Below are 11,674 nucleotides of genomic sequence, written 5' to 3' on the forward strand. Positions count from 1 at the left end.
TTATCACAGGACCATAACTATGAAAATCTCATATGAGTGAAGTGTCCGTGTGATGACTACTGGAACCTGCAGAGCTGAATCCTGACATTGCAGTTTCTGAATTCTCACAACGAATGCACTGCACACTTTTAGGATTCTCCCTTGCTGATGTACCGTCATGTCAGCACAAGTATGTGATTTATATACTTCTGGCCACATTCCGACTAGACGTGCCCGGCCTCGCTCCGTTCATTTTCATTGAGTGAGGCCACACATGTCTAGTCAGCATGTGACCGCATGTATGTAAATTACCGGCACGAGAGAATCCTAACAGCGTTCAGTGGGCACTGTGAGAATTCAGACGTCTGCAGTCACCTAGAATGACTGCAGACTCAGCACAAACCTGGACAACCCCTGTAATGTTCCTAACAAATAAAAACATGAGAATTAGTCAGTATCACAAATAACATTTACATCCAGGTACCTTATAGATGACGTCGTCTCTGCAGTCAGTCACCTTTTCTTCTAGACCCCATGATGAGTTTTCTCATCCACATCTCGTCTCTGCAGACTTCCATCTTCTCCGGTCTTCTGCAGCAAATCTCCACACGATGCCCTTAAAGATAGAAGAGTCATTATAATGCCCCTAAATAAAAATATCTGCAATATACTGTCACCTCACACTATTCCCCTCTAGCATCCCACCTGTTCACCATACTGTCTCCTCATATATTTACCCCCTCACTCTCTATACTGTCTGCTCACACATACCCCGACTCCCCATACTGTGTCTGCACACATACATTAACCCATTCGCTCCCCATACTGTCTGCACCAATCCCCCATACTGTTTCCTCATACATACTCTTTATTTTGTGTCCTCAAATCTCCCCACACATTAAATCCCCCCATCCCCATTCCAAATCCCCCCCACACATTAAATAACCCCCATCCCCACTCCAAATCCCCCCACACATTAACCCAATCCCCACTCATTAACCCCCATCAGCACTCCAAATACCCCCACACATTAACCCCAACCCCACTCATTAACGTCCCCATACATTAACCCCCATCCCCATTCATTAACCCCCGCACACATTAACCCAATCCCCACTCATTAACCCCATCACCACTCCAAATCCCCCCACACATTAAATAACCATCTGCACTCCAAATACCCCCATACATTAACCCCCATCCCCACTCATTAACACCCCCACACATTAATCCCCATCCATTAACCCCCGCACACATTAACCCAATCCCCACTCATTAACCCCCATCACATTAAATAACCCCCATCTCCACTCCAAATCCCCCCACACATTAACACCATGGCATCCCCACTCATTAACCCCCACACACATTAACCCCCATCCCCACTCATTAACCCCCATCCCCACTCATTAACGCCCCCACACATTAATCCCCATCCCCATTCATTAACCCGCGCACACATTAACCCAATCCCCACTCATTAACCCCCATCACATTAAATAACCCCCATCTCCACTCCAAATCCCCCCACACATTAACACCATGGCATCCCCACTCATTAACCCCCACACACATTAACCCCCATCCCCACTCATTAACTCCCATCCCCACTCTAAATACCCCCACACATTAACCGCCATCCCCTCTACAAATCCCCCCCATCTCCACTCATTAATTCCCCCTCATCTCCCATCTTCGGTGGTTCTTCAGCTCCACAGAGGAGCACACTTACCACCAGCGTTTGCTTTGGGCGCCGGGGAGTGATGTCAGCAGCGTGATCACATGACCTGATCACGCTGCTGACGTCGCTCTGGCCCGGCGGTCAGAGCTTCATTTGTACTGGCGTCTGTATAGACGCCAGTACAATTGCTCCCTGGGAGCCGGCACGGCCTCCTTCTCTGCGCCGGCTGTCAGCTTGACAGCTGACACAGAGAAGCGTCGACTCTCAGGCGGGGGGCGGCAGAACGCAGCCGCCAGGGAGGACACTGCGGACCGCTGCATTAGGCGGCCCGACTGCGCCCCCCTGCTGGCTGCGCCCGGGGCAACTGCCCCGGCTGCCCCCCCCTAGATACCCGACTGATGTATAGACATACACTCACTGGCCACTTTATTAGGTACACCTGTCCAACTGTGTGTTAAGACTTAATTTCTAATCAGCCAATCACATGGCGGCAACTCAGTGCATTTAGGCATGCAGACATGGTCAAGACAATCTCCTGCAGTTCAAACCGAGCATCAGTATGGGGAAGAAAGGTGATTTGAGTGCCTTTGAACGTGGCATGATTGTTGGTGCCAGAAGGGCTGGTCTGAGTATTTCAGAAACTGCTGATCTTCTGGGATTTTCACGCACAACCATCTCTAGGGTTTACAGAGAATGGTCAGAAAAAGAAAAAAAATCCAGTGAGCGGCAGTTCTGTGGCCGGAAATGCCTTGTTGATGCCAGAGGTCAGAGGAGAATGGGCAGACTGGTTCGAGCTGATAGAAAGGCAACAGTGACTCAAATTGCCACCCGTTACAACCAAGGTAGGCAGAAGAGCATCTCTGAACGCACAGTGCGTCGAACTTTGAGGCAGATGGGCTACAGCAGCAGAAGACCACACTGGGTACCACTCCTCTCAGCTAAGAACAGGAAACTGAGGCTACAATTTGCACAAGCTCATCGAAATTGGACAGTAGAAGATTGGAAAAACTTTGCCTGGTCTGATGAGTCTCGATTTCTGCTGCGACATTCGGATGGTAGGGTCAGAATTTGGCGTAAACAACATGAAAGCATGGATCCATCCTGCCTTGTATCAACGGTTCAGGCTGGTGGTGGTGGTGTCATGGTGTGGGGAATTTTTTTCTTGGCACTCTTTGGGCCCCTTGGTACCAATTGAGCATCGTTGCAACGCCACAGCCTACCTGAGTATTGTTGCTGACCATGTCCATCCCTTTATGACCACAATGTACCCAACATCTGATGGCTACTTTCAGCAGGATAATGCGCCATGTCATAAAGCTCGAATCATCTCAGATTGGTTTCTTGAACATGACAATGAGTTCACTGTACTCAAATGGCCTCCTCAGTCACCAGATCTCAATCCAATAGAGCATCTTTGGGATGTGGTGGAACGGGAGATTCGCATCAGGGATGTGCAGCCGACAAATCTGCGCCAACTGTGTGATGCCATCATGTCAATATGGTCCAAAATCTCTGAGGAATGCTTCCAGCACCTTGTTGAATCTCTGCCACGAAGAATTGAGGCAGTTTTGAAGGCAAAAGGGGGTCCAACCCCTTACTAGCATGGTGTACCTAATAAAGTGGCCAGTGAGTGTATATTTTGAATGTGTACGCTATCCATACATGTTATCTGGGGATACGGTACCCTTTCTAACCTTTGTGCAATCACGTGCAATCCATACTGGGCCTAACACCGTCTGAGCCTACCTCCTGATGTATAGACATATATTTTGAATGTATACGCTATCCATACATGTTATCTGGGGATACGGTACCCTTTCTAACCTTTGTGCAATCACGTGCAATCCATACTGGGCCTAACACCGTCTGAGCCTGCCTCCTGATGTATAGACATATATTTTGAATGTGTACGCTATCCATACATGTTATCTGGGGATACGGTACCCTTTCTAACCTTTGTGCAATCACGTGCAATCCATACTGGGCCTAACACCGTCTGAGCCTGCCTCCTGATGTATAGACATATATTTTGAATGTGTATGCTATCCATACATGTTATCTGGGGATACGGTACCATTTCTAACCTTTGTGCAATCACGTGCAATCCATACTGGGCCTAACACCGTCTGAGCCTGCCTCCTGATGTATAGACATATATTTTGAATGTGTACGCTATCCATACATGTTATCTGGGGATACGGTACCCTTTCTAACCTTTGTGCAATCACGTGCAATCCATACTGGGCCTAACACCGTCTGAGCCTGCCTCCTGATGTATAGACATATATTTTGAATGTGTACGCTATCCATACATGTTATCTGGGGATACGGTACCCTTTCTCACCTTTGTGCAATCACGTGTAATGTGTAATCCATACTGGGCGTGAGAACGGCTGGCGAGCTGTTAAGCAAGCTACAGCACCTGTGGTTTGCACACGTAAGTTTTTCATTTTTTCAGGAATGACGGTTAGGCCTAATTCCGGAACTGCGGTTGACCTGCACTTACTGGGAAATCATTGTTCGCGGGTAATAATTGTAATCAGTGATCCCCATCACTAACGTTGTTCAGCGGGTTATCTGCACCTGTAAGCGACTAACGCTGGCCTTTTCAGTGTAGCGCACATGCAGCCACGGACATGTAAGGGCATGACACACCAGTTATTGGCCAATCTCATGTGCTAGAGCCTCACGTGTCCCTCTAGTAAGCCGGACTCGGACCGCGGGGCATGACGGAGTCTCGTTCGTTAACGGAATTAAGCTTGCAATGTGTGCATCTGTTCTGTAGCTGGCATGGTTGAGGTTTCCCAGGTGGAGTCGAATTTAACCGTAGGCTCCACTCCTGGTGGTGCCCTTCTGGATATTCCTTTAAGGTTCAGCTTTGCAACCATACTGCCCACGTAAAACAAACACTTTGCCTTCATGAACGCTGTTTGGAGGGTCATGACTCGTGGGAATAACGCCGCCCAATCAGTTAACCTGCTAGAGAGATCGTTCGTTGCTCCCAAGCATGACATCACACTCCCTAGGAAGAAGGTAATGCCACTGTGGCGACTGTACTCCTGGGGGCGACACAAGTGCACTGATGCCCAGCCACTGCTCGATGAATCTGCTGGTACATTGACCCAGACCACTACATTCCCCTCGCACGCTACACGGCCTGAATCTGACCCTGATGAAACTCAGGTTACCCTTCCCATATACAGTTTCATCTTACACGGTGACAAAGAGGAAGCTGCAGATGAAAGTGCAGGTTCGGCCCACCCGCCATCAGACACACCACCGTACTATCAGGGGCCCTGTGCCAGTGCCGTCGCCAACGAGTGGGCCCCCCCTGCTTGCTCAGGATCACAGCACTTGCAAAGTTGAAATACTGTGCAGTGAGATGGAAGATGGGGACGACGAGGAGTCCAGACAAGTACAGGGATTCCCTAGCGAGGAGACTTATTTGATTGTTTTCAATGTTGGGACAGCAATTTTTGGGGAGCACTATACTCTGGAGAATGATAGATGGGGCCCACCATACACTGGAACATTCCAAAGGTGGACATCAGACACTGGAGCAGCATTTACAGGGCCCATTATACACTAGAGCATTAGAAATGGGGCCCCTTATGTTTGGAGCATTATTTGGGCCCATAAGACAGTGGAGCTTCATCCATGGGGACCAACATATACTGTAGCATTATGTGGAGCTCATCATATACTGTTTCAAACATTATATGGGACCAATGATTCTGTATGGAGAAATAGATGGGCCTCGTCATGAGATGTAAAAAGTGAAGTATTTTTCATTGTACTATACCGCTATTTCCCTGCCGTATCGGAGCATGATGAGTTGTGGTATGTGTTAAAGGGGCGCTCTTTCGCCCAGGGCACATGAAAACCTGGAGCCAGCCCTCCCCCCCACAACTGTAGCCAAATAACCCCCATTTTTCAGTGCGTAACTTGTATTATGAAGTTAATTAAGGTTGACAAGCTTAAGTAAGAAGAATTGATGCTTTTGGCATTCAAATGGGCACTGTTGGTGTATTTCCTGTCCTCCTCTCACTGCCGACTTTTATTCCCCATTGACTTACATTGGGTTTCGTGTTTCGGGACGACCCCGACTTTTCCCTATAATCGGACGATCTTGCTCGACCCGACTTTTGGAAAAGTCGGGTTTCACGAAACGAAACGCGACCCTAAAAAACCAAAAGTCGCTCAACTCTAATAGTTACTATTTAAAAAATAAATTATATTTACAATTTCTTTCCCATGCAGTGCTCTTCCTGTGCTACTCCACGGTCTTTCCGGTTGACACATGACCACTGCAGCAAATTGGTAGCCTCTCTGGTCATGTGACATACTACTGCCATCATGGCTCCTATCATTGAGCAGTGATGCCAATAGCATGGCACATGAATGCTGCAGGCAATTACATACTGACCTATTGTGAACTAAAAAAGAGCATCGCGCTTGAGCTGTGAAGACATGCATATTTTTTTTGTACAAAAACCTCTTTTAAATATTTAAAGGCACTTCAGAAATGAAAATTGTCTCAACTACTGTGTAACATAGTACTAACATAACCCATATGCATATCACATATTAGTCTGTGATTTGTATTACCTGCTAAGAATGACTTTTTGATAAAGCAGCAGAGGCCATTCATAAAACCATGGTATCCTGGTTTCAAACCACTCCTGGCAGCGGAAAACTGGTGAAATGCAGGAAACAGCTGTCATGTAACTGGATGAGCCACATTCTCCCAAATAAGAAAGCAGCAGTCCAGACCCAAGTCCTTCACTGACAGCATAGAGCATGGAACTCGGGTGCCTAAAACAAACATAATTTACAGCTTCTTTGAGATCTCCAGGTTCCCCAAAATCCTGTAGTCGAAGTGTTGTCAGGGGACAATCATTTTGTCCTCGTCGGTTAAATATGACTGGATAGTAACCTTTTCCTAATGCCAGCAGACAAAAATGCTGAACATTTCTAGTTAACTTTCCAAAAGGGTTTGGAATTACCAGGAGTAATGGTGGATTATCCGTGATGTTTGTGCCCCTTCTTGTTTTTAGACTTTGTCTTGGTCCCACCACCCAGTCCAAAGCAATGATCCCGCCATCTGTGAGCTGTAGATTTTCTCTGGCTAGCTCCAAAGGATTATCCGGTGGAAGGAAGTTTTGAATAAGAGTCTGAAGGTTCGACCACTGACTCCACCACCAACGTGTTGGCTCCAGCACTAAGCGCTGAATATCTTTAAGCAGCCAACGAGCAAGAGCTGATTGCTTGCAAATAAGCTGGTGTCCTTCTGCAAAAGGTACCCAAGAGTCTCTAAAATCATCTCCAAAGCGATCATCTTCTTCGGTTTCTCCAGTGTGTTCTTGTTTCTGCTTTGTACACCAAATCTTGACCTTGAAAACAGAACCTATAAGAATACTTATCCGGGACCAGATCACCCACCACACACTTTGCATCGAAAACATGACTATGACTCCTTTGGTGATGTTTCTGAGCTGCCTCTTCCTGATTAGTTGTCCTTGAACCTTTCATCAACACAAACATTTTTCTACTGCTTCTACTTAGCTAATGTTCTATTTATTCAAGTCCTGGACTCCTGACTTTGAGGTTTTGTAAAGGTTGAGCTATTCTTTTACAAAAGTGTTTGAACAGTGATTCATGTTTGTGTTTAAGTGAAGCCTGCAGCTACAGTGCATCCTCCTTTGTGCCAATGATCTGCTGGACTGTGACCTACTAGGACTACTAAAGGACAGGAAAATACAATTTTATTTGAACCGGAAATTCTATACGAAGTTCATTTATCATATGTGTAATAATATGGCATTAAATGTAATATCAAAAGGAAACAGTCGTGAAATCAGTTCTCGAGTGCTTAGTTTTCCTCTCAGATTGCAACAGACTTTGGTATCAGAAAGAGAAAGTTCTACTTCGCTTCATTTTTCGAAGTTCTTTTCATTTGCACAGACTTGCTGTCACCTACACTTTACCATGCTTTTGTATATTTATTCTCTCTTGAACCAGCTGCTGTTAAACTATCATTCCAAGCAGTCATCAAAAATAAGTGGAAAAAAAAGGACAGCACATCACTTTATAAGTCCAAAAACTGTTACCTGAGAAAAAGTAAATAAGTAAATCTCAAAAATAAAAAAGTGTACATACAAGTACATAAATTCACCTTTATTAATTTAATATCCTTATAATAGTGCAACATTAAGAGGTTGTCCACTACTTTAGGATACACCTTAGGATAGGTCTTGAATGTCTGATCGGTCAGACATCCGGCACCCCACCAATCAGCTGCCCTCGGTGTCCTATTGATTTGAATAGGAGGCGGATGTATAGTACCCTGCTGTGGTCACTATCAGAAGATTGAGCAGTTCCAGCCTGTCTATTGCTTTGGGGTCTGCTCTGGGGCAGTTTAGATTTCCCCTTTCTTTCTTTAGGCTTATTTAGTTCTCCGGCTGTGAAGAGACATCTAGGACCACCGTAGGAACGCTCCATGGCTACTGTTAGTTGTTGTGAATAGGATCAGGGGTCTGCAATCCGCTAGCTACCAACCTCTCCGGTTTTCTGGACTTAGCTTGCATTTTTGTTTTTTCCTCCTCCGGTGACTCATTCATAACAGGAAACAGTTACTGTGGTGGGCCCTGCGATAGGGAGCGGGGACGTGGAGACCTCCTGCACTCCCCTGAGTCAGTGTCCCTCACACTCCTAACGTTCCCTATATAGGCTCATCACCTGTTGCCGAGCCGGAACCTGTCACCCTAGCACACCCTACACCTATCCCTTGCTAGGGAGCTGGGTGGTGCAGACACTGGCCCCACCACTGTACTAATACACACCAGGAAAAAATACAAACAGGGAAACACCACTTAGCTTTGCTCTGTTGCTATTGCTCCCAGCAACAGAGTCCACCACCAGAATGCAGCTTTCCTGCAGAATAGCTGCTACTTCTTCAAGCTTTGTCAGAGCTGCAAGGAACAACTCTCTGTAATTCCTTCCTTCACCAGACTTTACACCAGAGCTCCCCTGAGCTGCTCTCTGTAGTTCCTTCCTTCACCAGTCTTGGTTGGAAATGAGCAATATCACCAACACCTGCTCATAGACCATGTGCACTATGTAGGAAAAGGGAATGGTCAATTAATCAGGGGCCAAAAGCTGCTATAATCCCAGTGACCACCGGGGGCAAAGGCAAAGCAAAGAAAACATCAAGTGCAATGACCCTAACGGCCACCGGGGGCAAAACTAGAACTGAAACCACCAGCTTAAGGAAAAAAAAAGGTTACTAGTGCTTTTATCTGTCATAATCCAGCATAGATCATGACACAGAGTGGCTCAGTCCTTGAGGGGTTAAGGTAAAAAGGTTCCTCACTAAGGGGATGCAGCAAACCGCTGGTAACTATATAATAACCTATGCAGGAGAAGAAGTCAAGTTTGGGGCAGTTTCAGCCATACAATATATGACAATTGATAATCCATACTGATATAAGATGTATAAATTATTAATGACGTGGTTGTGGAACCACTGTGCCATGGTCTGGGGAGAGCCTGGAAGGACTTAACTAAGCGACCACCTGGTTCTTCACTAGAGCCCCTGATGGTGTAGTTAGACTTGAACCCAGGTGGACGCCAGATGCTACTCCAGGATAGACCCTGGAGCCACAGCAGCTGACCCCCAAATGGGCACGGAAGTAGAACTAGTTAGGAACTGATTAACAGGAGAACCTGTGGATGGTTAGACAGAACAGGTTCCTTATACAACCTTAAAACTAGGTAGCAGGATAGCACACTGGTACTAATGTTGCTAAGGTATTTCCCAATAGGGAAGGGTGCCTTAAATATCATATGTCTCGTTCCCTACCTTTTTAAGAGGTAGGGAGCATGCATGCACACTAAGCACACTCGCAGGAGACCTGCGTGCCATGCGCAGGTTCTGGGAGGAAGCAGATGCAGCAGGGACCGGAGTAGCGCAGGAAGGCACCTGCGTCCCTACTGAGAAGAGGAAAGAAACTCATTCTAACATAAATATTCTGCATCTAATAATATACTTGCTGCAGGCTGGAGTAAACAATTAGAATAGAAAGCACTCCTTTTAGAATTATGTCAGCAGCCAGAATGGAACCAGGTATCACGTCCATCCACCTCGACACGCATTTCACCCTGATTCTTCCGGGGGCGGGACAACATGGTTTAGGTGACACTCATTTGCAGATTGATGTAGGAATGTTACTGATACAAGCCAATGGAATGGTGGCCAATCTGTACAAATGTTATAAATGATTAAAATAATCTTTAAAGAAGATTTATAATTTCTAAGATATTTTGAAAATGAAAGAAGTACTCTTGTTACTTTGAGCAACTCAAATGTTTTTTTTTTTTACTGTTTTTGATAACTCTCTCCCAATGAGTAGATGGTACCCATCTCTCCCGAACCCTTCAGTTGCCTTCACGCTATGTTCAGTAAATGCACTCATACAGTGGAGAAAATAAGTATTTGATACACTCCCGATTTTTGCAAATTTCCCCATTTACAAAGAATGGAGAGGTCTGTAATTTTTATCGTAGGTAATTTTTATCGTAGGTACACTTCAACTGTACAGAATCTAAAAATAAAAATCAGAAAATCACATTGCATGATTGTTAAATAGTTAAATTGCATTTTATTGCATTAAATAAGTATTTGATCACCTACGAACCAGCAAGAATTCTTGTTCTGACAGTCTTGTTAGTCTTCCTTCATAAGCCCTCCTACTCTGCACTCATTACCTGTATTAATTGCACCTGTTCAAACTCATTACCTACTGTATATAAAAGACACCTGTCTATTACCGTATATACTCGAGTATAAGTCGATCCGAGTATAAGCCGACCCCCCTAATTTTGCCTCAAAAACCTGGGAAAACTTATTGACTCGAGTATAAGTCTAGGGTGGGAATTGCCGAAGATACTGGTAAATTTCAAAAATAAAAATAGATAAGAATAAATGCTGCACAGTGAATAATGGTGGCCCAAATACCGTAATGCTGCACAACATATGCCCCCATAAATGCTGCACAGTGAATAATGCTGGCCCAAATACCGTAATGCTGCACAACATATGCCCCCATAAATGCTGCACAGTGAATAATGGTGGCCCAAATACCGGTACCGTAATGCTGCACAACATATGCCACCATAAATGCTGCACAGTGAGTACCATAATAGTGGCCCCAATGCATGATTTATTGGCCATGTTGCTGCTGCCCCTGCTGGAATTACAAAAAAAAAAAAAAACACTATATACTCACCTCCGTTGCTGACAGCTGCTCCTGAGCGTTACCAGCTCTTCAGTGACTCAGGCAGAGGGCGCGTGCTATCCACGTCATCGCGCCCCCTGTATGTCACTGCCAGAAGACAGAAGGCGGGAGAGAGCGGCACACAGCGACACTCCAAAGCGCTATACATAAAGATAGTCAGATGATCTGTTCAAAGTAGTCAGAAAGTGAGGGGGGGTGAGAGCTTACTGAGGGCAGGGGCGAGAAGAACCCTGGGCCAGGTGTAGGAGAACTCCGACGCGCGTTTCGCGTGTCAACGACCACGCTTTATCAAGGGAAGTGCAAAGGGGGTATGAGCAGGACCTTTTAGACCCATGTGACGAGTTACATGATACCTAGTGGACCAATCACAGTGATTTAAACGGCGCGAGCGCACTGCACATCCCGAGTCACCGCAAATGCAGGGGAAGCGTCACACATTACTGAGCACACGCATGGAGAAGGAAAGGTCCCCGAGCGTCCGGAGGAAGGCTAAGAGACGCCCCTCTGATTGCTAATGGCAGGGGAGCGCAGAGCACACGCGCACAACCACTGTGTCATCAACGAGATGTATAAGGGAGTGCTATTAATTTATTACGTGTCTATGAGGAATCTTTTAATCACAAGGTAGCAACAATGTGTATATACTAGCATATGAACATATAAAATACAAAGATTTTATCAGGCAAAACAGCCGAAGAAAATAAGACGTGTCCAAGAA

At 45.8% G+C, this 11,674-nt stretch overlaps 1 protein-coding gene across 1 annotated transcript; it reads right to left on the bottom strand.

Annotated features, from left to right (window-relative positions):
- Nucleotides 1–280: 280 nt before the first annotated feature.
- Nucleotides 281–7,156, bottom strand: LOC141080336 (protein ABHD15-like). Its single transcript, XM_073565471.1, has 2 exons — nt 6,269–7,156; nt 281–595 (listed from the first exon to the last, which is right to left on the bottom strand). The coding sequence occupies exons 1-2, from the start codon at nt 7,123–7,125 to the stop codon at nt 505–507; spliced, it is 948 nt and encodes a 315-aa protein (XP_073421572.1). The 5' UTR covers nt 7,126–7,156; the 3' UTR covers nt 281–504.
- Between the last annotated feature and the right edge of the window lie 4,518 nt (nt 7,157–11,674).

This window comes from Dendrobates tinctorius, unplaced genomic scaffold, assembly GCF_039654945.1.
Source record: "Dendrobates tinctorius isolate UK_male_01 unplaced genomic scaffold, ASM3965494v1 ptg000016l, whole genome shotgun sequence".
Taxonomy (NCBI): Eukaryota; Metazoa; Chordata; class Amphibia; order Anura; family Dendrobatidae; genus Dendrobates; species Dendrobates tinctorius.